At 46.8% G+C, this 25,772-nt stretch overlaps 1 protein-coding gene across 2 annotated transcripts in view; it reads left to right on the top strand.

Annotated features, from left to right (window-relative positions):
- The window catches only part of KALRN (kalirin RhoGEF kinase), a 1,195,491-nt gene that overhangs the window by 318,088 nt on the left and 851,631 nt on the right, over positions 1-25,772 (top strand). For both annotated transcript variants that reach the window (XM_029605245.1, XM_029605240.1), the window contains exon 2: positions 19,566-19,640. In XM_029605245.1, coding sequence (XP_029461105.1) covers positions 19,566-19,640 — 75 coding nt within the window. The remainder of the gene's footprint in view (positions 1-19,565; positions 19,641-25,772) is intronic.

A 25,772-nucleotide genomic window follows, 5' to 3' on the forward strand; every position in this document is an offset into this window, starting at 1 on the left:
CCCTGTTTTAATGTAACTTCTCATTTCCACTTATACGTTAATTGGTTTTTTCCCCTTGTTCTAATGTAAACCGGTACGATAAGACCTGGTCTTGAGTGTCGGTATAGTAAAAGAAGTTAAATAAATAAAATAAATAAATAAACTCTATGAATTACATTATAGACAGAGAAAAGATGTTCAACTTAGCTTCTGTTTAGAGAAGATCCAGTTCTTCCCCGATTCAGAAGTACAGCTCATGGTCCCAAGTCCAGTTGGAGGGCCATTTTCACTTGCAACCAAACTGGACATTGATTTAAAGCCTGTAAAATCGCAAACTGGACCGAAACACAGAGAACAGCCCTCCAGGAAAGGAATATTGAGCTGGTCTGGTTTTCAGCCAGAATAATGAATATGCATGAGGGGATATTTGCATCTCTGGTTCTTAGATCAAGTGTATGCAAATATACCTTGTGCATATTCACGATGGTAACCAAATCTTCCCCCAGGGCTGCTCTTCTTATGCGCATGCAATGCCTGCCTGCCATCCTGCTTTGGAGTTTAGATTTAATTACTCGACTTTCCAAATCTGAGCTCAAGGTGAATCAGCCACAGTCAGGGCTTAATTGTTGGGGGGGGAACAGCAATTCTTCCACTTCTTTGCAGACTCAAGAGGTAGAACAGGAGGGACGCTCAGCTCCAGCCCCTTCCCTCCAGGCAGCCCACAGGGAAGAGGAGAAGAGGGGGTGAGCCTGGAGCAGACAGAGCAGCCATTCTGCTCTCCAATCCACTACTTCCCCTCCTTTCGGTGGGGATCAGGAGAGGAGGGGGTAAGGCTACAGTAGAAACTGCAGAGCAAAGAACAGACTGACCTCCTTTTTGTGTCTGCTTCCTGAGGCTTAAATTCTGCTGGAACAGCCTGGAACGGTGTCCCACCGCCTTTTTTCCCCAACACGGAGGAAGCGGGGCAAAAACCAGCGGTGCCAATGAGGTCTGGCTCTCCCCCAAGGAAACAGAGCAGAGCTGGAGGTCCAAATTTGTTCTGGTTCCCCCAGCGAAACAGAGCAGAACCGGCATGTAAATCGATTTGCAGGTCCCCCCACACTGAAACAGAGCAGAGCTGCCACTGCGCTGGGATTATTTCTGGCTCCCCCCCCCCCCCCCCCCCGCAGCTGCTGGAGGAAGCAGAGCAAAGCTGGAGGTTGTTGGAGCTGCTCGGCCCCAGGAAGCAGCCAGCAGTCCTTGATTGTTGCATGATTTCCCTGGCACAGTTAAAGAGGCCATGAGGTTTGAATGGACGAGGTGGGAGAGAAACAGAGTGAGTGCCTGCTAGCCTCACTTTTACTGCAGCTGCTGGGTGGGTCAGCTTCTCGGCTCTGCCCGCCTCTACCGCCGGTGAGTGTACTGGGGGGAGAGGGAAGGGGCAAGAGAGAGTGAATGAAGGGATATGGGGGAGGAGAGGGTAAGTGAAGGGATGTGAGGGACTACAAAGTGTGAGTGAGTGAGTGAGGGGGATCAGAGTGGGGAACCAAGCTGCGGAGCGTGGTGGGGAAGTGGTGAATGAGCAGAGGGGATCTGAAGGGGAGCCCCTGTGAATGAAGGGAGGGGGGGAGAGAGGAGAGAACGAGGATAGCATGAGGCTGTCCCTCCTCCTCCCTTCCCGCATCCATCCCCTGTCAAGGAGGCGAGAGAGCAGGCTTTTGAATTCCATCCCCATCCCTCCTCAAGGAAAGTGGGCAGTGCAGGAAAATCTGCCCCCCCCCCTCTCCTCCCCCTCCCCCTGAGGACAAGCCAGCTGATGCCAGTTCAAAGAGGAGTCCTGGGCCTTACTGGCCAAAGAGGGGTAGAGAGAGAGAGCTGCTGAAGAGGGTAATTGTTTTTGAGCAGGGGGGGCCTTAGTGACGGGGAAGGGATTTGAGGGTGAAATTTGGAGCCCTAGGACCACAGAGGATGATGGTTGGGGAGTGGGAAGGGAATGAGTTCTACTAAGGGATTCACGGGGGTGCTGGGGATGGAGGAGGAGGGTAGTGAGAAAGGGGCCCTGTTCTCTCTCCTGTTCTCCATCCCGTTGCCCACCAGTGCTGAATCCCATTCGAGCCCTGGCAGGTGCAGGACAGCTGGGGGGGGGGGGGGGGGGGGGCTGGAGAAGGATGATCAGCGGGATAAGGAGGAGGAGGTTAAGTGTGTGTCCACCTTTTGGGAGAGAGACGATTCATTCACACCCTGCTCTGCTTTCGGGACAGTGATCATTCCCTGCCTCACAGGGCTCGCAGTGTTAAAGTTTGTACCCGAGGCGGTGGAGGGTGAAGTAACTTGCTCAAGATCAGAAGCAGCATTCGAAACCTGGCTTTTTACTGGTTCTCAGCTCTAACCACCAGGCTGCTCCTCCGTGCCCAGTGACAAACAGCGCAGCAGCAGCCTCCGGTTTACAGACATTCGTCTTGTGTGACAGAGGCCTCGTAGGAGGAGTGGGCTGTAAACCGGGAGATGATGGGTGGGGAGGGTGCCAGAAAATGAAATGGACAGGGGAGGGAGGCAAAAAGAATGGGGAGTGAGAGGATGGAGACCAAAAGACGGTGGGCGGGAAGGAGAACGGACAATGGAGAGTTCCTGCCCAATCCTCTCAGAGTCCTTGATCTGTGAAAGGTTTGCCTTCCCTGCAGTTCATTGTGGTTTTTTTTTTAAGCCACTGCCGACGCAGGCAGAATAAGCAAGCGCGGGCCCTGCCGACTGTGACCTCTGCGTGCACACAACAGAGCCCTGTGTGTGTTTCAGCTGAACAATGAACCGGGCCTGCTTGCAATCTGAGCTGAAAACCGATTCAGAGATGAGAGAGAGTCCAGAGCAGAAGAGACAAAATAGCCCGGGGGCCTGTGCAGGTACTGTAAGCGGAGACCGTCAGCTGATGCATGGCTTCCGAGTCCTGTAATTAACAGCGGTGCCCTTCAAGGCCCGAACCAGAAAGCGGCAGCAGTAGCTGCACGGCAACTCCTGCGCTCTCCCTCCCCCCACTGTTAAACTGTTAAAGGAAAGTGGTTAACCATGAGGCTGCAAGCATGCTTTCCAGTTCAACAGTTTTACACTTTAGGGAAAGTCATTAGGTTCTGATCGAATTAGGTAAGCTTCTGTTTCTTATCTTTGATTTCAGATTTACAGCTGTCTTCCTTTTCACAATAGCTTTAGGCGCTGCAATTGTAAAAATAAGAAGGGGCTTTGTGCTAGTCCCTGGCGCAGAGGCAGGACTGCTCGATTCCCGCAGGGACAGAGCTCTTCATGCTGCCAGGCTGTGCACCTGTGCGGGCAGTTTTCTGCAGGGAGGGAAGGGGGGGGGGGGGGGGTCATTCTCCATGGCGTTTATACACATATCACACAGGTTTATGTATGAACGTGGCTCCTAAAATTGCCCTGGGTTCTTGTGCATGGAAGCATGCACGGAACCTGATATCGCGCATATTTCTGTGCACATTCGGGCCGGTGCTGTACAGCGCGCTGGCTGCAGCGCACGGTTTAATCAGCGCTTGGATGCGCGTCCATATCCCCCGATGCAAAATGGTGGTTAGCACATCCAAAATATGCGTCCAGTCACGCGAGGTTGATGAGGCTATAATTGATTACCCCTCCATGCAAAAAAAAAAAAAAATGTGCACCAGAGGCGCACATTTTTGCTTTCAAAAGTTAATGCCAGCTCCAGGAGCCCAAAAAGTGGCGATAGTAAGTCGGAGGAACTAAAAAATGAGAAATGTCCGTCCCCCCCCAAACAAAAAAAGTGAGTCAGCGGTCAGGTTAGGAAAATGGACGCTCCCCAGGTTTGGGAATAGGCTTGCTTCTTGGCTCAATGTCATAATGAACCAGACTAATTCAGGCCTGGTTTTCCCTCATTGCATGCAGGGACTTGTAGTTCTGATTTTCTTAGGTAAGTTGGTGGGACAAGCAGAACTACAAGTCCCTCCATGCAAAGGAGTAAAACCAGGACTGAATTAGTCTGTTTGTTATGACATGGAGCCAGGTAGCAATCCTGCTCCCATACCTATTTTTGGTGACCCCTCCACACCCAGTCGGGCTTTCCAGATATCCACAGTGAATGTGAACGAGGCAAGTTTGCACCTATTGAAGGCCAATGTTTCCTGGAAGGTGCAGGCAGAGTTCTTCACGAGGCTGCGCGTGCCGCGCCTCAGCCCGCCCGTCCGCAAGTGGGCACGTGCCGGGAGAGCGGAAGGAGACGTGCGAGCTCGGTGCCTCCTCCTGCTCTTCAGTCCCTGCGCCCGCTGCTATCCCTGACGGCACCAGACAGAGACGTCGTCCTCTTCGGGCTTCGCAGCCGCTGATGCAGTCGCTAGCATAGGTTTCCCGACCCCCACCGCCTCCGCTGCACCTCCAACGTCTCCTTCTTCCGTCAGCCCCGTGCAAGCAGAGAGGTGTCCTACCATCCTATTCAGAATGCGCGGGGCTGGCGCTTCCTGTCTGCCGGATCTTATGATGTGCGACCTGGGCATAGAGGAAAGGCGGGTCCCGCGAGCAGGGCCGGCGCACGAGGAGCTGCAGCAGCAGCAGAAGGTGGGCTCCAGCTTCGATTTCCTGCAATCCCACCCCATGCTTGTCCTGTGTATGGGCCTGCGGGAGAGGATAGAGAAAACTGTAACAAGAGAGGCTTTTTGAGTGCCTGCTTCAAGCGGCCTCTTATGATCTCTCCTTGGATCCGGTTTTACAAATTTTATTTAGTAATTAAACCCACTTATGTACTCTTGGCCTTACATCTGATAGGCAGAGTATTTAGAACAAATAAATATTTTCCCTAGAATTTCAACATAGCCTCTGTCCTTCCAAGGAAAATGTAGCCTTTAACTACATGGCTTATTTTCTTTTGCAAATTTTGGCTAGTGCACCAGGAACTCTATATTAAAACAGCTACCTTGAAGTTCTCCATGTACGGTAGTACTGCTGAAATACAGCACTCTGAGCCTTTAGTAGGAAGAAAGAAAGAAAGAACCGAATAATACATCACTGTGTTCTGTGTGGTTTCAGTTTGGCATACTGGTGTCACAGCTTCCTCAAACGGCAGCACTTTTCAGGGGCAGTCAGCCTGTGAGCCAGCACACCCCTGGCCCCCGCAGTGGTCCTGCCCCTGCGTGGATTGCTGTGGTAACTGGAAGCCCTGCATGAGGAGATACTGGGGCCACTGCAGGGCCTGTGAGCTTGTAGTGGCTTACAGACCCCCCCCCCCCCCCAATGCTGACTTTCATTACTGATCCTCTGCCGCTTGCAGCTCACCATTGGGCTAGGGATCAGCCATGAGGGGGGGGGGGGTCAGAAGGCACGGGTTTATGGAGATTGACCCTGCCACCTTTCTCCTCAGCCACTACTGAAGCTACCCAAGAGAAAAACATTGCCCCTATCCACCTGCCCTTTCTTCTGACCAGTTGTCATCCACCTTTGGCTCAGGGTCCACAGGGAAATGTCCCTGACCAAAGGGATGTTTGGAGGAGGGATCAGACAGAGAGAGTGGATGTGGAGGGTAAATGACAGAAGATCGACTGGGGGATGTAGGAGAGGAGCTGGGGGGGGGGGTGTGAGAGAAGGGTTGGCAGGGAAGAGATGAGGGTGAGAAGTGTGGGGTATGGGGGAGGGAGGGGATGACAGAGGCTCAGTTAGGGGTTATAAGAAGAGCTTGGGGGTGACAGGAAGTGCTTGTGGGGTACAGGTAGGGCTGGAGGAGGAGGAGGCTGGGGATGTAAGGGGATCGGATGGAGGGGCAGAGATTGGGAGAGGAGGTTGAGAGAGGATCAGCAGGAGTGCAAAAGTGGACTGATTGTTGGAGGGGGATCACATGCCTGCTAATTTGTTCTGGTCGTCCTCTGGGGTCCTGTGAATTTTCAAGTTCTAAAACGGGGGTCGCATTGGCTAAACGTTTGGGAAGCCCTGCATTAGGAACCATTAGTCCTCTTGTAAGTGGCACTTCGACCTTCTGATGAACTTTTGTTTCTAGGACAGCTTGAGGATAAGCCCAGGGGAGCTTAGAAAGCCCCCAAGAGGACAACACGTAGAAGAAACTCCTAAAATGGCAAACGAAATACCTCAGCAAGGGACTGGGCCCTTAGTTCAGTGGCAGGGCCATACAGGATGATGCCTGAGCCAAACTCCCGCTTGTAGGGCTGCCTGGGTCTGGGCATGCTGTGGAGGCAGCATTCACAAGCCCCTGCCTATCCCCTCACTTCTCAGCTCCCGACCGGAAGAGGAGGGGAGGCCAGGCCATTACACAACAGAGCCACCTAGTGGACTCAGCTTGCAAGTGCATTCGATTCTGGAGGGGGCTGTAGTCGGTGGCTGCTGGCGAAGGACTCGCACAGTAACGGGTGGGCTAATAGACAGAAGGGGGTGATTAAAAACTGTGATCTTTTCACCTCCCCCCAACGGGGCTCATGATGCCAATTCTGATGGAGCTGGAAACCAAAAACGCAAACGGGAGAAAACTGCTGGACCCCCAAAAAAGGGGGCCGTGTCGGTAGGGCCCAGTTCTTCCATCCACAGGGCTTCTTTCAAGGAGGCGTTAAAAGTGCCAGCCTAACTGGTTAATCTCTCATCGCCCGTAACGCGTTATTCCTAGCGCCTTTAACGCGGTAGATGACGCTCTCTCGTCAATTTCTCTCCTCTTAAACCAAAGGAAGGCGAGGAGGGGGGGGGGGGGAGAGGCGAGGGGACCGGACAGCTGTCTAATGCCAACGAGGGGGGGTCCTGACACCGCTCATAAATCATTCTCCAGTAATCAGTGCGCAGGAGAAGAAAAGGCGCATTACAGATTGAACACCATTCATTTGCTCTCGGGGAAGGGAATTTAAACAGACGATAAGGAAAAAAGAAAAAAAAAAACCCAACGTTGACAAGATAACAGGCCGGGCCTGCAAGGCAAGCGTGATAACGCCCATCATCCGGTGCTCTGTCGCTACCCCCCTTCCCCCCTAGTGAACGAGCAGCCGGGTGGTAACAGAGTTATGTGCAGAAACCTTCCGATGGGGCTCTGGCCCCCATTTCATTTGGTCTGGCAGTGAAATAATAGATACAAATTACTTCCACCACAGCATAATTAATGTTTTGGTTTTTCTTTCGTACGAGAGTGACTTTTATTCTGTATTTTTTGGTTTATACGAGTTTCTCCCACCGTGGTGCTGGGCGCAGAGTGAAACCCGAAAGGACAGGAAGTGATCGGTTTCACTAATTAAGGGGGGGGGGAGAGGGGGAGGGAAAATCCCTGCGGGCAGTAACGCTTTGCTTTGGAACCCCCCCCCGCCCCTTCGGAGGTGCAGGCAAACAGCTGCTGCACAATCTCTCATCTCTTGCTAATTTTTTTTTTTTTTTTAGCAATAAAAAGCTACAACCAGCCTGTGAGGAATCCACCTGTTTTCTGCAGGTCCAAGGCTGCTACTAGGAACTGGGACAAAGGAGAGGCCGGTGCACGTCAGGAAAAATAGTATCCTGCAATAATACAGTTTAAATGGGAAATCTCTCTCTCTCTAGCTGTACTGGCTGCCCTTCCCCCCCCAGCTGGAGCAGGTGATTTGAATGTGAATGTCGTGCTGGAGCAGGATCTTCGGATTATTTTCGGAGCCTGCTGCTTAGGTGGCCGTTTGATTCCAGCTGTCCGGGAGCTGCAGCCGACAGCTTGTACCCTCTGGAGAGCAGTCAGATTTAATTAACCTGTAGCCACTTCTTTGTGTGGCTCCAAGCCCCCCTTAAGTGCCGAGGAGCCAATTTGTTGCCGGTGAGCAGATGCTGAATAGATCTTGTTATAGTACTGTAGGAGGTTTAAAAAAAAAAAAAAAAAGGAAGCACATGGAGGTGCCCTTTTTTTTTGTTATGGCCGGTGCTAAGTTCTTTCTTTTTGAGTGAGGGATAATGAGATGTTCGCTTGAATATGTAATATCCCGCTTCTCCCCCTTCTGCCCAGGTAGCTCACAGGGTAGGTTGGTAGCCATCCCGCCCTCGCAGTTACCTCCAGCTTTTATGGGGGCTGGAGGATCTTCCAAAGGGGTCGTGCCCGCTGCAGTGGATTTCCAGACACCGTGAACATTTTTGTAAATCCACCGTGGCCTGCAAATGTGTTTGTTTGTAGCTAGGAATCACAGCCGACCCAAGCCCACCGTACGGAAGAATCAGAATTTTCAGAACGCATGTACACGCCTGCAATGCTGTTTTACACGCGTAGTTGTTTTTTTTAATTTTTTAACATGACCCCCCAGGGGTTGCACGAATGAAAGTGGGCAAGGAAGCGATTTCCTACTTACTTCTGTGTGCAAGGTGAAGAGGCGTTCCTGGGGGGGGGGGGGGCAGAGCTAGGGCGGGGCAACCCTTTGTGCCCCCTACATTGGATTTTCGAAAGCATCTAAATCTTTGCAGGGGACGTTTACGTCGGCTCCCTAAGGGGGTAATTTTCAAAAGGAGTTGCGCACCTAAATGTAACTACTATTGTAGCAATTTTCAAAAGCCCACTTACTCAAGTTAAATGCGTTTACTGGGGTAAAACCCAGTTTTACGAATATAAGTGCTTTTTAAAATCAGGCCATAAGAGTCTGATTTTACAAGAGCCCTAATTGCAAAGTGAATTTAGGCACGTAAGTGCACATTGAAAATTGGCGGGGACCTGCAACGTTTGTGCCTGCTAGAGAGCGGGCACAAACACGAGGTTTACATGTATGCTTTTGAAAATCGAAAGAATGCCTGTGAAGAAATCTCCCCGACCCAGAAATCCACTCTGCAGTACCTGTAAAGGGAAAAAAAAAAAAAAAGGTGCAGAATGGCTTCCCTGCATGCTATTCCTCATTAACTCCCGGGGTCGTTTTCAAAAAGCTTTTTTACGTGTAAATCGGCGCCTCCTGCACCACACAAAGGTAGACACGATCCACAAAATTTGCAAAGTGGACTTGATGTTATACAATTGGACTCTTTATGAATAGAAGGAAATATATTAGAATCTATCAGTCATCTGCAAGTCCCTGCAGGAGAAGCCCCCATTGACAGCTTAGGATGAGGCTGCACCTTCAGAAAACAGAACAAAGTCATGCCTTCTTTAAAAAAAAAAATAATAAAAAAAAAAAATTGCTAAAAATAGCCTCAGAGAGGTCTGAGTTATCTGGCTAAATGAATATTTGGGGACTTATCTGGCTAAACTCTAGCCAGATAACTTTTTATCTGCTTAAAATTTGGCCAGAAAAGTCAGAGGTGTAACTGGGAGGAGCTGAGTTAGCCGGATTTATCCAACTAACTCAGATATTCAGAATTAGCTGAGCAAGTTATTGGGCTAACTCTGGTTGGCCTGTGCACCTGTCTTTAGGATAGCTGGATATATCCAGCAGTGAAGAAAACAAAAGCTAGGCCGATGCCTTGGAAAGAAATTTATTTACACAATATTGAAAGTGCCCAACTCTGGCCAAAGTTTCGCCCTATGGCTGCATCAGGGGCTCTTTCATATTATCAACATATAGAGACAAGAACATAAGAACTTGCCTTACTGGGTCAGACCAGTATCCTGTTTCCAACAGTGGCCAATCCAGGTCATAAGAACCTGGCAGGATCCCAAGGGGTAGACTGATTCCAAGCTGCTTATCCCAAGAATTAGCAGTGGATTTCCGCAAATCCACCTTAATGGCTTATGGACTTTTCCTCCAGGAACTGTTCCACTAATAGCTTTCACCACATCCTCTGGCAACGAATTCTAGACCTCGATAATGTGTTTCATTTTGCTTTTAAAGATACAAGGGGGTCTTATTGAAAATATACTTTTCCCCATTCTGTGCTTATAGCAAAAATCGTTGCGTAAAGTGCATTGTCTACCCATAACAAAAATAATATTGTTTAACCACAGTAAGGTTAAACTGTTTTATTCTGAGCTTATGGCCCAGCAGTTTCCTCTTGCTCGTTTGGGTTGAATTGGAACTGGCCCCAATTGGACTAAGATGCCATTAAGGCTTCTTTCACAACTATTTTTTTTTCCCATTCTGTAATCTCAGCTCCCTCTTTCTTCTCCCACCTGCATCTAGCCCAGTCACTACAGCGCCAACCCTTGCCAGTGGTCTGCATGCAGTCTGAGTTGGGCCATTAGGTGTCACCATTGTGCAATGACTGAGACTCCCTCTCCCTAGGGGCTGTGAATGCTTGCCACCACAGCCCAAGGCAAACCAAGGAGCAGAAGACAAGCACTGGAATTGAAACAAAGTCTCCAGCTCAGCAGCCAGCCACTGTGTGGGGCAAAGTTAGATTTTTTTTTTTTAAAGGGGCAGTGCGTTTTGACATTTTTTTTTAATATTACTAGGCGGCATTCAGATATCCAGTCCAAATGTATAGTTTCAGCTAAAATTAGATATAGAAGTCTAAGGTGGTTAGCAAGAAACTCCACACAGTGCCAAGCCCAACTCTGGGCCTGGAGTGCCACAAACGGGTCTGGTTTTCAGGATATCTGCAATGAATATGCATGAGGTACATTTGCACGGGCTACCTCCACTTCATGCAAATACACTTTGTGCATTTTTTTCATTGCGGATGAACCACAAACCAGACCCGTCTGTGGCACTCCAGAACCGAAGTTAGCTATCTCTGATGTAGCCAGAGATCCAAATGTGGCCAACTCTGGCTTTGAGAGACAGGCGTGGTCGTGCCCCCCCCCCCCCCAATTTCCTCGGCCCCTGGCCTATCAGCACCAGAGGAAGCAAGAAAATGACAGGCAAGAAGGAGGCCAGGACTGTAACCCCGGCAGCCGGCACTATCACTGAATCAGAGCAAAAAAAGAGAGAGAGAGCATAGGTTCCGGAGAGTAAGTTCTGGAACTAAAAAAAGAGACGCGCTGATGTTTTGAAGAATCTGGCTAGTGCTGCCGTTTTGCAGACAGTGGTTTATAAAACCACAAGACGAGGCAGGGGTGACTAAGAACGTGCAACTCATCATCCTGGCTTGGAAAGATGAAATTTAGAGGACCAGTTTCAAAAGCATTCACCCGGGAAGGTTGCCTTGGCTGGAAGTTGTCCTACCAGCAGCTTTTGTGGCCATATTTTTTTTTTTTTTGGGGGGGGGGGGGGGGGGATGTTTAGATAAGGGGAACAAAACAGAGCCACAAACGCTGTAATTTTCACTTGGACGTGTGCCGTATCGGCCACAGAAAGAGCAGGGCTACACGCACGGTGGGCGCTTTTGAGAATTGTAGACGATTTTGAAAGGGAAATTCCCGGGAAAGAGAAGGTAACCGGGGTAGAAATGTGCCTGTGTACACTTGCAGCACCGCGCTATTCAGAATTAACCTCTTTAGCGCCCAGCAATAGAAATAGTTTTTCATCACTGTTAAACCGTGCTGCTGTGACATTATGGGGCTTTATGTAGTGCTACTGGAGCACTAGGCCCTTTTTTTTTTAATTCTCCAACCTGCCCCCTTTATTCTTATTTTCCATCTTGTCGCAAGTTAAAACATCTCAAACGAAGGACGTGGGATAAACGGGGGGAGAAGGAGGAGGAGTTGTCTGAATGGGTTTGTTTTTTTTTCTTGTCGTTGCTGTTTATGTCGTGTAAAACAGTTTCCGCGCCAGGTCGTGGATACAAGCAGCGGGCGCAGCCGTGTTTACCTGTTCCCAGAGCTGTGAAGAAAGGGGAAGCAGATGGCTGACGTAGTACACAGGGAGAGCGCTGTGAATAAAGGGGAAGCAGATGGCTGACGTAGTACACAGGGAGAGCGCTAAGTGCCCTGAATGGCATTTCTGCAAGTGATCCTTTCCCTGTAAGAGAAGCGGAGACACCCAGATGGCTCCAGAAAAAAAAACAAAAACCAAAACAAAACAAACCTCCCCTCCCCCCCCCCACACACCCTTTTCATTAATTACAATTAAACAGAAATACAATCAAATCTGGAAACAATTTTTTTTTTTTTTTATGGAAACCTTTTAAGTGATTGCTTTTTCTCCAGCCTGTCAGGCTCCCCTGAGATTCACATTTAAATTGGGCCAATTAAGGTTGCTTTCTTATTGTCTGGCACTAATGCCTTTGGGATGCAGCTGCTTTGAAGGCCCCCTCCCTCTTTTTTTCACTGGCATATGGTTCTTTTGTATGACAGATATTGAAGTATGAGGGCTCTGAAGGCTGAGCGTTATTGGATCTCCCTACTGCCACCGCCAGTATAAATTAAGGTGGGGGGTGGTGTGTGTGTGTGTGTGAAGAGGAGAACATTGCGGTTTGAGAATCTGGCTTTCGGGGGACCTGGGGGGCTCCGATGGTGCCCACTGGATCCGTTACTTTCGTTATTCGGGGGGATTTCTAGGCTTCAAAACCAGGTTAAATAGCAGGTGGATTTAGGAAGATGGTGGTAAATGCCAGAAAAAAAGATTAAAATAAGAATCCCCCCCTCCTGCAAAAAAAAAAAAAAAAAAAGTACAAGATAAGAAAAGAGCAAAAAAAAAAAAAAAAAAGCGTGTAAAAAATAAGGAAAAAATATTTCCCTGGCTTCTAAAATATTTTGGCTAATGCCTAAGTTTTCAAAATGCTTTTCTTTTCCTGCATATATATATATTTTACAGCAAGTGCAACCCCCCCCCCCCCCCCCCCGCCAAAAAATTGTGAAGCTGTTCTTGCCTGCACCCTCTATGTACTTGCTTGCAGGACTCTGGCAGGTGACCTGTGGCCCTGTGCTTACTGTCTTCCTCCTGTAGCTTAGGGAGGAGCTATTCATGCCCACACCAACTCCTGTGCCCTCACCAGGTCCTGAAGAGGATCTGGATCTGCAATGACTGCCAACTCTTCCTGGGGCCTCCCCCCCCAGCCCCACACTCACTGTCTGTCTCCTCCCGGGATCCAGGCAGGGGGCCCTCAGGTCAGGGCGATGATGGAAGAGCATGAATCTTCCCACATTAATGTACATTTATACCGTGGTCACTGTGACAGCTCAGAGACACCACAGCCATGTGTGCGGGACAAAGGGATGTACCCTGACAAAGCAACCACACAGAGAGTAAATCCCTTGTCAGAATATAGATGCACGATCAAGGGGGTTTGATTTGTTTGTATCCTACCTGGCAGACATTAATCTGAATACTTCACGTTTGGTCTTTTGGGATATTTCAGTACATTTTCATACCTATCAGGTTTGAAAGAAGCTCCTCGGTCTGTTGCATGCAATTCACCTTTAATTGCCTAACTACTTTCTCTGTATGGCAGCTGAAGAGAAATTCTCCATTGCCGGAAAAAAAAAATTCTTTCCATTCAACCCCCCCCCCCCCCCAAATAGGAAAAGATCACCCGTGAGATCCATTGCCACGGTGGTAGGATATGATTAAATTGCTTAACAGGTTGATGAGCACTAAAGTTGCTGCAACCGACATTTGCACAACTTTAACATAAGGCTACCAGCTGGCTGTGGTGTGTCATCTGGAAAGGCATTGTTTAGTGCCGCTGGGGCCACCAGACGAGTGAACGGTGTTCCTGCATCCGGTGGCACGACGAATCAGGGCCAGGTAAAATGAAACCTTTTAAAAAGTCATCACGGTTTCTGAAAGAACGGGCCACGCGTGTTCGAGCGGGTGTAGCCCGCGTAGGTGGCCATACCTTCATCAAAGCTGTCCAGTCACTCGTCGCCTTGCCAAGCTCTGGGGCCTAACTGTTTTTATATGGAAAAGGCTGCGCTTGCCTCCTCTTGCCAGCTTACCTCGTGCAAGGAATAGCAATCTTTGCAATTAGCAAAAGAAACGCCTGCCAGTCCTTAATGTCCCAGGGAAGGCAACAAGGAGGAATAAGCCTCTCTAATGGCCCCCCTCCCCCCCCCGGGAAGCTGCAAGCGGAAGGGGACGTTGCGCTGTGAAGTGGGCACAAACTGCTGGATTTTTTTTTTTTGGCAAGCGCTGGCAGACCCTAGAAGCAGGGGAAGAAGCAGGGTATGTTGCAGTGACCCTGGGGGTCTGTATATCTGAGAGAAAGGATGGAGAGAGAGGGAGAAGACAAATGTTAGCCTTGGATCGGCTCTAACTTGACACCTACAGTAGCAAACTATATGTCCACCTATTGTAGTAATCCAGCCCCTGAATGAAGGCAAACTTTTGTCTTCACTAAGTCTCTGAACGAGGAGACAGTATCTGGCGCACGGACTTAAGGCTTTTAGTGCACTGTTTGGACTTGATGTATTTGTTGCCATGGTTTTTTCTGGCTGAAGTCCTTCCGGAGCGCATTACCGACTGTCCCAGTTCAGTCTTGATACGCAGTGATATGGGTTTGGTAGCGTGACTGTAAAAAAAAAAAAAAAAATGCAAAGCAGCCCCACCCCCAAATTTAAATAAATAAATAAACGTGTATTGCATCAGAAACACGCACAGCGAGGACCGCGAGGAATCTCGGGTTGACTAGTGCCGCCGTAGCCCCTAAGCCTGTCTGGGTAGTGACCTGACAAGGCATGCAGCCTACATTTCTGATTAGCACGAACATTACGCGCAGAGTTGCCAGTTCTGATCTGGTAGGTGGAAGACACCGTCCCTCCAAAAGGTACGATGACCCACTTTTATTTTCAAAAGAAGAGAAACGTGGAGCTCCCCTGGATCACTTACACAGTGGGTCAGATACCGCGTTTCCACCCACCAGGAGGAGGCACGAGGTTCTAAAAGACAAAGCGACTGCAATGTGATGTGCACGTATGGCATGTTGGCAGGTTTCTAGGTGAGCAACAGATGCATCCAAGTGGCAGAAAATCGAGACCACGCCGGGCTTGCTCTGGAGAGGGCATCCCTTTGCACTGATTGCTTTCACCTGCCTTGGCCGCGCTTTACTGAAAACGTGCGCGTTCTTGTTTCCCTTCAAAATGCAATTAACAGCCATTTTTCTCTTTTACACAAATTGGTAATTAAACTGAAAGCAAACCCTAAGTTTAATGGAAAAGGTTATTAATGTGTAACACCTGTACAATATCATTACCATATAATGATGGCATAATGCTAATGATAGCGTTATCCTGGAAATCATCCTACCCTTTCTGTGCCTAATTTCCATTTCGTTGCAGAGCTGAAATAAGGGTTGAAATTTTTGCAGATTCTCTCTTTTTGCCTTCTCCCTGCTGGAGGGAAATTTGGGTGTTGCCACACAGTGCGCCACTCCATCCATGGAGAACAAACAGCTAAAGAGCGATTTTGGAAGGGAAGACTTGTGAATCGGGCATTTCAGTCAACATAGAAGGTGCTTTGCCTTATATTTAAAAAGTTCAGCCCAGAAGAATAAAATAGTTTTGAGCTTTGGACATAAAAAGAAAGGCCTAACAGGAATAAGACTGAGGTAGGAGAAGGGAGAAGACAACCCAGGCGCAGTGATTATTTTGAAGAAAGTTTGGTGCGGCCCTCATATAACTTTGAGTTTGAAATGCATTTAATGAGTTTATTTCAAGTACATTTTATTTTAACTTTGCTGAAAGGAAAACTCAGGTTAAGACAATTCCTTGCTTTCAGCTAAGCGTGGGACGGGGAGAGGCGTAGGAGGGCACATGGGACTCATTAAGTAGAACGCTTACTGCGCATCACGTCCCTAAATTGCGAATAAGACCTTTTGTACATGTGTGTCATTATTAGTTATTCAGCCAGACATGTGAAGTTCCTATCGGTAGACTATTTTGGCAGATGAAGGCATTCCCTACCCTACCCATTTGAGGGAAAAGTACATGAGCATTTTACCGAATATAACGGTATTGCTGCGTCTTAAATTCCATATTTTCTGGCTGACCGAGGATGTGCGAAAAGTCAAAATTCCCTTCTGCGACTTCTGCTTGCAAATACCCTGCAAAATTGGTACAGCTGGTCACTGTAGACTTGACCGGGAGAATTTCCACGTGAAAGACGGAAAGAGGCAACATTCACCAGTTGGGCAACACTGCCTTCTTTTTTTTTTAATTTAAAGAGAGTGTGATTTTCCATTATAGCAAAAAGGGTGAATATAGCTGTATTCAGTGCTCGCCTGTGCTGTGGGAAACTTTTCCCATTAAATTCCATGGGGAAAAAAATGTATTTTTTACAAATATTTTCTGCAAAGTCGGAAAAGAATCCTAAGTTGTGTTGCTTTTTGCGTTTGCTATGAATATTTTTACATCTCTCTGGCGACAACCTTTTTATATAGATACGTAACCGTGCTGAGCTTTCGTGCTCTTCATGTCAACATTTTTTCTTTTTTGGTTTTAAATGTAGTGTTTTAGCTTTCTTCTGTCCCTCCACTAGCCAAGCATGGTAAAAAAGAGCTGGATGCTATGAACCTGCCATTAGGATATTTGTAGTTACACAAAGCAACCAGCAGGGGCTAAGAGTGATTCAACATCCACAGACTGTAGATTCCCTCCGTGGCCTTCTTTGGTGTCCGTACACTTCAAAGGCAAATTATAACATTTCGGTTGCTCCCCAGCTGTGTTTTTCCAAGTTCAAATCTGCCATGCCACTGGGTTGTCTGGGCCCAGTTATCGTACAGCATTCATAGCAAATCGGTTGTTTCTCTGAAAGCCAGGGCTATTTTTATCCCCACGTTTTAGAAGTAGCATGTGCAATGCATGGTCTTTGAGTTGCCAGTTGCTTGGTAACTAGCCTTAATTGTAGAGTAAATTGCTGCATGAAACTCCAGAACTGTCAGAAGATAAATTATTGTAGTCGCAGGACTGAAGTAATTTGCACATCATTTTTTTTTCAAATATTTCACAGGTTTTGTCTGTTAGAGCTGAACACTGATGGGGTGAATGAAAGGACATAGCATTATGGAAACAGAAGGAGGTGGTCAGCAGCAGAGTTAAACTGAATTGTTAGAAATATATATTCTGATTCTTTCTGGTTCCCGTGGAGGATTATGAGATACCAAGGGAGACTGCGTTTTTGTAAGCAAAGGTCGATGGAGGAATTGGGTTCTTATGAGAGAAAAGGGTGAGACTGAAAGGCGCTCAGTCCAGTACAACAAGTTATTGCCCGTGAGGAAATTCAAAGTTCTACAAGGCAGTGTTGGACTGTCAGATAGCAAGAGATCGCCACTCAGTTTAGAAGCGCAGTGAAATAGGGATCTACATTTGGATTTAAATGCGGTACATTGGAGGACTATATTGAAAAAGGCACTTAACATCTCCTTGTGTAGCAAGAGAGTAGAACTAATGGTGAAACTCCTCTATAGAGTATATGGGTTCCTGGTATTATACTAAATTTCGGTGGGGGCATCAAACCTTTGCTGGAGAGGGCAAGTGGGCACATATTTACATGGATGGTGGACATGCCCTTTAGTGGAGGACTTTGGAAACAGGTTGGACAAGAGATGAGGCGTATTTTAGGAGGGGAGGTCAGCCTGGAACCCTCTCTCTGTTTTTTGGGAAGATGGAATGACCATAACTGAAGCAAAGCAAAGTGCCGACTTGCTGACCATTTGATCCATGCAGAACGGGTAACAATTGCCAGGCTCTGGAAAGCTGCTCCTACAACAGTATGTTGGCGCTTTGAAATTGCCTTAGTAGAAAATCTTACATATATGCTTCGTAGACAGTCTTCTATAAATGATAACGCATGGGCATCCCTTTTGGTCCCATTGGGCTGATCAGACTTCATGGGAATGTAATATATCTGTGATAATTATCAACATGTGATAATTTTTGCGTGAATAATGCCCACAATAAGGAAAAGGTGTGTGGCTATGATAATTTTAGCGTTACCACATTGTGTGCCATCTTAGTGCTTTGCATAGGTATTGTATTACAATGTGTGTTAAAGTTATCACACCCTGCAATATTTGTATTTTGCAAGTTGTAAAGTGCCCAGACAGGCATTTCATTAATTTTGCTGAGAGAGAGAGATTGACTCTTTATAAGGTTTTTATAGTAATCAACTCTTTATACCACTATAGGAGGGCCAGCTAGTAAGTCAAGGTGAGATTTGGTGGTGGTCTAGGGTTTTGGGGCCAGTTTTACATGCACAGTGAGACATACAAACAGCACAGTACACATCAGTGAAGATTTGACATGATTTGGAGTGAGAAAAGTCACACATAGATGAGATTTCTAAAATGTTCACTCGCTCTAGTTTGATAAACTCTCTATCCATGGTGCGATAATGCCCCTCATTTTCATTGATTTTTGAATAAATTTGCATTCATGCCACACGATGTCATATTTATCACTGGCGTTAGGGAATTAATGCCATAACGCATTTTGATGAATGACCCTGTTAGATGGTTGTACTAGTTTTTATTGAACCTCCGGATGAATCGACATTTGATAACATAATTTAAACAAAGTTTTTGTGATTGTATATAAGTCTTAGTGATGCGCGAGGTGTACATTGGATCTGTTCATACAGATCTCCCTCTGTGTCTGGCATTGTAATTGCTGTGATTGTTAAATTTGTGGATAAAAAAAAGAAAAACAATAAAAAGAAATATATATATTCTGTGATGTCTTGTATGAGCCCAACTTTCAAAGCTATCTGCAGTACAGCATTTGCACGCATAAGTAGATGCGGAGATGTTAATCCTAGTATTTTATAAACTATGCGGCACAAGCTGCAATGTTGCAGGTTACTCTGGGAATCCCTGGGCAACAAGTGGTGTCTTGCTTCAAGTTTCCTATTTACTCACTACTCACGTATTAAAAACTAGTACAAATGGGCCACATAATCACAAATGGAGACCTTTGTCATTGAGAGAGAACCTTTGCACAGTGGGTTGGGGTTAGTGGAGGTTATTGACCAGAGCTAGAGCAGTGTAGGTGGTTAGGCTTGCATGGCTGACAGCTGGGAAACATGCTTAGCCAGAGTAGTATAGGTGGGGCAACTAGGCTGACCTGGTAGGCCATATGGTCCTTATCTGCCTACATCTTCTATGTTTCCATGTACGTTATTATCTTACTCCGATTCACTTGGGCTTATATTATCACGACTGAGATTCCAAAAACCCTGCTTTTGGAGAGGCGGGCTATAGAATCAACGATTATTGAGCAGAATTTTCAGTCTACGTCTTTGTGCTTCATGGAGATGTGGTAAATAAACAACACTGAAGAGAGAGAAGCGCTGTAAAGCCTTCCTTTCAGTGGGTATTTCGCTATTTTGCGCTTCAGAGTCCTAGGCAGCTCTCTGCTGTGATGGGTGTTTGGCACTCACTGACAGGTGCATTATAATGTCCTTCAGAGAGCTTCGTTTTTGTTGATCAACAGTCGCCGAAATACCAGAGCCTGTTGTGGAATGAGCTACATCTATCCTGAACTGTACAGACAAGGAACACTTTATCTCAATGAAAGAACAGACATATTTCATTTTCTGCCTCTAAAATTACAAAAGTTGTTGATGGCTGGCTAGTGCATCCCGGAGAGTTCCACAGCTGAAGCAAAAGAGACAGGGGCTGATTCGTTAAAGCTGCACGCCAGATTTATTGACAAAGAAAACCTCCCTTAAGTTTCAATGGGGGAAAACACTGGTGCAGTTCTAGCATCAGAGCAAACTGGCGCGAGCTTTTAATAAATCAGCTCCTCAACTGTGTGCTTTAAAGAATGTTTCCAGTTTCTTTCCTATTTCTTTTTGGCGCAGAATGCAATTTACAGTAAAGAAAGCTCGCTTCTAATTGATTGCCCTTCTTTTCTTCTTCTTCCCCAGGGTCTTTTCGCAATGACGGCTTAAAAGCTAGTGACGTGCTGCCCATCTTGAGAGAAAAAGTGGCCTTTGTATCAGGTGAGTGTTTGGCACGTGCTGTCCCCTTTTTTTTTTGATAACACATTGCTTGTCGTTTTGCGCACTGATCGGCACGGCCGTATTCAGTCCGCGGGCCCAGCATATATTTCCGAAATATAAATAGTACCGCACTGCGCGGTCAGATCTGAGGAGGAGACCTGTGCGCACTCGGAAATTGGCAGCAGCACCTGCGGATCACTTTTACATTGATCCGAGAAAAGGTTTGGCGGTCTGATCCGAGCTGTAGGCCTCTCAGAGCCGTCCTAACTACAGATCCGGCTGTGGCCGCATGGGAGAGGAAACCTTGTAGAATGACTAGAACCCCATTCATTGTGCTCTGGTTGAAGGAGGACAGAGACAACATTGTCACGGGCAGGAATTCCAGAATGTTTTAGAATGGTGCTGGCTTTGCCGTAGGTGTGTAAAACCTTTGTAGCATTTTACTTTTGTTAGGTTTACTATTTTTCTTGTTTTAGTTTGTTATAGGTGGGTGGATTTGTGTGTGTCTGTGACACACTTCTACACCCCTTCCCCACCCCCCTCCCTACCCTCTCTTAAGTGCTCTGCTTTCTCCTCTTCTCCCCCTCCCTTCACTCACCCCCACTTCCCTTTCACTCACCTCCCCCAAATCTCTAGCAGAGTTTCCAGTAAAACCTTAGGAACACAGCCAGATATTTGCACAATAGCCTTGTTAGTTTCAGTAGCTGTTTGGATGATTACACAGCTTGATGGCAAGACATGGATTGGGGGGGGGGGGGGAGAGAATTCCTGGGTGTTAGATTAAGTCTGGGATCTTGTACTCTCATCCGCCCAGAATGGTAGAGAATCAAGACATCCTGTAAATGGTGAAGCTTTTATGAGTGGCAGCTGGGAGAAATCTTTACAGCATTTATTTATTTATTTATTATTTTTATATACCGATATTCATCTCAATTGAGATATCACACCGGTTTACATTCAGGTACTGTAGGTATTTCTCTATCCCCAGAGGGCTTACAATCTAAGTTTTTGTACCTGAGGCAATGTAGGGTAAAGTGACTTGCCCAAGGTCACAAGGAGTGACAGCAGGACTTGAACCCTGGTCTCCTGGTTCATAGGCCACTGCTCTAACCACTAGGCTATTCCTAACTGGGCAGCCTGGATGGACCAATATTTCTCGTCATCTATTATGTTGTATGCACAATTTAAAGCACACACTACCCCCTCCCCCTGGTTCGATTTTCAAACATAAAAAAACACGAATTATCTTTAAAAAATCAGGTTGCTGTGCATCGCAGTAAGTGCATACAACTTTACCAGTTGCAAATGTGCAAATGACATGCCAGTCCCATGCATCGCCTTTGAAAGCATGTCACATGCCTCCCCCCATCAGAATGTCTTTTCATGGGTGTGGAAATTTATATCGAAATTCCACACGTAAATCCTTAAACTCGGCACTCAAATCCCAGCTAAGCTTTTGAAAATCAAGCCTCATAGCAAGCTGCTATTCAAAGCATGTTTAGCGCTGCTTAGCCGGATAAGTATAGATGAATATCCGGCTACACTCAGCGGCCCCCACTTAACTGGGTAAGTCACTTCTTCGGCTAAGTTGATAGCCAGATAGACAGTGGGTGGGCAGTGGGTGAATTGGGACGGCACTACTTATCCGGATAACTTAACCAGATAGCTAGCGATTTAGACACTTATCCGGTTAAGTTATTCAGTTAAGTTAGATCTGACTTAACCAGATATCACTTATCTGGCTAAGGACTTAAATATACACAGATATTCAGCAGCATAGCCATGCTGAATATCCCATTTAAGTTAACCGGATAAGCCTGATCGAATAACTTTAAATACACATTTAGTTTTGAACATTGACTCCCATATGTTGTTTTTTTTTCTGTGGATCACTTTTCAATAGAAAGAAAATGCTGGGAGAATCAGGAGTAGGGATCAGCTGGGCCGGGTGAGTGGAATTTGGTGCTGTGGAACTCTGTTGTCATTAATGAAATATTCTGGCAATAATCTGGTAGATGGGAAGGCTGCCGAATTTTTAACAAGCTCGGAAAGGGTAGGATGATGACAGGATAGGGAAAGAAAAGGCACAGCAACACAACAAGGTTAAAGAAACAGAAAGACATTCGATTCTTTTGTTGTATTCAAACATCAGAGTTAAGCACGTTAAATGCTCAGTCTTGGGTAGTGCTATGTATAGCAAATAATATTCTGGGTTTTTTTTGGGGGGGGGGGGAGGGGGTGTCTGGTGGTTCTTCGTTTCTTCTTTTTCTGCCAGCTCAGTCAGATCCAGGGCTGGAATTGTGGCACCACGAGCCTTCATTCTCAAACTACCTATGGAGTTTCCCTTTACTATTAATAGACTCTCCCTCCCCTCATTGTTAATAGATTCCCCCTCCCCTCACTGTTAATAGACTCCTCCTCCCCCTTCACCGTTCAGTGGTCCTGAGGCCAGGAGCCATTTTGCCAACTCTTCTTTCGGGAACCCGTATCTTGTGCTCCAGATCCCACCACTGGGTGTCACCCTTAATTATGGCCATGACTCCCTCTTTACCCCCCACTTCCCCTCCCCCAGGGGCTGAGAATATTGCCTCTGCAGCATCTCCCGGCCCAACTGACCCAGAGTATAAAAGCCTTGATCTGGGAGTCAAACGGAGACCTTCCACATGAGCAGTCCACTGGGCCAGCCTAATAAAATCTCTTTTAATAAAACTTGTCTTGTCCCTAATAGTTGGGGAGAGGGGTTTGGAGAGGTGAGAAAAGGGGGAGGTCTGAGGCCAACGAGGGGGAATACAGGAGAAGAAAACTCACCCCCAACTTGTGGAGGCAGGGTACTTCATATTAACCTTCGGCGGATACTGTAATGCTTTCCGCCGTCACGCAGGACGCGCTTGTTTGTTTGACTCGTGTCACGCAGGTACACTAGAGGGCAAACCGTAATCAAATGTAATTAATGCCAGTCGTCGGTTCTGTAATCACCTATTGATGCAACCTCTTCTAGTGCTGCATACCAAGCTGGAGCTGTTTGGAAGTAAAATATTATCAATCATCATCATCGTAAGCAACCTTCCGTAATCCTGGAATACAGATCTTCTTTTTAAATAACTAAATAAATGAAATGCAAGGTTCGGCAGCCTCAGTGGGGCCTTCCAGTACCACAGAAGATGCTTGCTAGTGCTAGCTGCATTGGGAGCCAGCGGCAGGCTCCGCTGTTCGGTAAATGTGCAGAGCTGAGGCACCCGCAGCTTCCCTTTCAGCAGCCTCAGGATAACAGATAACATATTGTGGGTTGAAGCAGAAATTTGGCCCACACAGGCTTGTGGTATTTACCCTAGTGATTGGTAGAGGATGCTGTGGCATGTTGGTTTTCGGAAGAAAAGAATGGATTTGAATCGGGCTCTCGGCCAGAGTGTAATCTGCCTAGGGTGAATGTCTGATACAGAAGCAGTCTTGTAGGTGCTGGGGGAGGATTAAGAAGTTGGATATGGGCTGGGGGGGGGGGGGGATGTTTCCTCAGTAAGGTGAATGGGAAAACATTCTCCAGGAGACGATTAAAGACGCTGAAATGAAATATGCATGAAGAATCTGACATTTGAATGGTGAATTAGATTTGGAGGCTATGTGGAGCTCTCTCTAATGAAGATTTTAAATTTTTTATTAAAGAGACATGTTTATAATATGCATTAGACAAACTCCTGATCTGAGCCTTCAGAAGTTGCATCTTATCTGTTTTATGACCCAAACTCTGTATAAGTAGTGAGTTTGCTCTGTCATCCAATGCAAAATTATAACTAAAAAAAAATTCTGAAGAGAAATCATCTTAAATTTTACAGAATTGGGCCAGCCCAGTAGCTCAGTGGCAAGTGCTATGCACTGCCATACAGATGATGGGCCAGGCTTTTACACTCCGAGCGACCTGGAGCTGCGGATGCTGGTTGGTGTTTGAGGGGGGAGACGTTCAGAGTCCCTGGCGGGGAGGCTATTTATGAAGTTGCTCAACACTGACACCTGGTAGCCAGATCTAGGGCTTGTGTTTGCTGGGTTCTGGAGGGAGTCATGATTCATAGTTCTTGGCTGAGGGCTGCGATGACTTTTGGCTTAAATGGGGGAAGGAGGAATTAGAAAAATAAGGGTAGATGATGGCTTCTGGTACCATTGCCCAATAGACACTATCTCCAATTGAACTGGAAGCAGAAAGGAGCAGGCGGAAAACCTCCACACACACACAAAAACATTCTTTTTACCAAACTAAGACCAAATGTACAGTTGTGATCATACCTGGCAGAATTTGTAAGATGTTTAGCATTTTAAGAAAACATGAGTGATTAGACAAAGCACGTCTGTTGTTTTTAGTGTGTTTCAAATTCAATTATGCATCACAGAATAGCACAATTATTAAACAAACCATAGCAATGAAAGAAATAATAAAAACAGTCCTATTCAAAAGTTTGCATACCTTTGAAAGTTTGGGTTGATAATGTACAATCAAGTTGGCACACACACAGGTTGAGATGGCAATGAAGGGTAGGTATCCATAAGAACATGCCATAATGGGTCAGACCAAGGGTCCATCAAGCCCATCATCCTGTTTCCAACAGTGGCCAATCCAGGCCATACGAACCTGGCAAGTACCCAAAAACTAAGTCTATCCCATGCTACTGATGCCAGTAATAGCAGTGGCTATTTTCTAAGTCAACTTAATTAATAGCAGGTAATGGACTTCTCCTCCAAGAACTTATCCAATCCTTTTTTAAACACAGCTATACTAACTGCACTAACCACATCCTCTGGCAACAAATTCCAGAGTTTAATTGTGCATTGAGTGAAAAAGAACTTTCTCCGATTAGTTTTAAATGTGCCACACGCCTGTGCTTTCTTTGATTGTAATTGGTGTCTGTGTATAAATAGTCAATGAGTTTCTTAGCTCTTGAGAAACCCTTGTGCATTTCATCTAGGGCTGCACTGACTTCGGTGGTTACTGAAGCTTAGGGAAAGCAAAAGAACTGTCAAAGGATCTGTGAGCAAAAGTAGTTCAACTTTATGAGGGAACCCTTGGTCTCTCACTAGCAGGCCCTGGATCCCTGCATAGTAGGTAACAGCTAGGAGGGACAGATCATTCCTTGCAGCACCTTCTCCTGAGGATGCCTGCAATGGTTCAGTCCTTGTCCAGAAGTGGGGGTCTGAGCCTTAGTGAGTGTGGTTAGTTTAGTTTGGGTGCTGTTGAGAGAGGAGCTGGTTTTTGCTCCTGCGCTGTTATTGGTTGGGAGATTGCCCAATTCCAGTGCACCCCTTGCCTGGTAGGGGTTATCCCTTCCTGATAGTAAAAAGGACTTTAATAAGAAGATTTTCAGGATTTTGGTTGTGCCCAGGTGTAATCCTGTTCCTGCCAGTGAGGCAACCCCCAGAACCGAAGGACAGAAGGGAAAAGACCTGGTTATTCCTTTCCATCCAGTGAGAGGACTTCAGTGACTCCTCACCCAGTGGTGAGGAGGTTTTTGTACCACCCTCTCCTCACTGTTTGGCTGGGTGGTAAAAGCCCTGCTGGTACCCAGACACGGACCTTTTCCCCTAAGAAGTCAAAGCACAGAAGGAATCTATAAGAGAAGAGCTCATAATCACGTTGGAGACCCCCAACCGCATCTCCACCCCGGGGAACGCAGGACACAAGCTGGGAACATCTGGGATTCTGTTGGACTGCAGATGTGAGATTGTTTTGGGGATTTAGGGTTCTCCCCTGAATAGGTTTCCCTTCCTGGCTGGGACCCTTGCCCTGCAGACAAGAAAAGGGGGTGAGCGGCTCCTAGAAAGTAGCACTAAGGACACTGCACGGAGTGAGGAAGGGATTGAACTCAGATGTGAGGTAAGACAAGTAAAACATCGATTGCAGAAATTAAATAAATGTCCAAATCAAAGTAAAGTTTCTTTTGAACACCCACATCGTGGCCTGCCTCTTTCTACAGTTCTAACATCACCAAAGGGGACAGTGACCCAGTTCAGGGAGGATTCCCGTTCACCATTGGGCCTAAAAGATTAAGCCTTTCCCCCATAGAAAGAATCCACTCCTTGGGACTTGTTAAAATTGGGGAAGTGGCAAAAGGAGATAGCCCAAGAGAAATTCTTTTGTGTGCCCTTGGA

Source organism: Rhinatrema bivittatum, chromosome 6 (genome assembly GCF_901001135.1).
Source record: "Rhinatrema bivittatum chromosome 6, aRhiBiv1.1, whole genome shotgun sequence".
NCBI lineage: Eukaryota > Metazoa > Chordata > Amphibia > Gymnophiona > Rhinatrematidae > Rhinatrema > Rhinatrema bivittatum.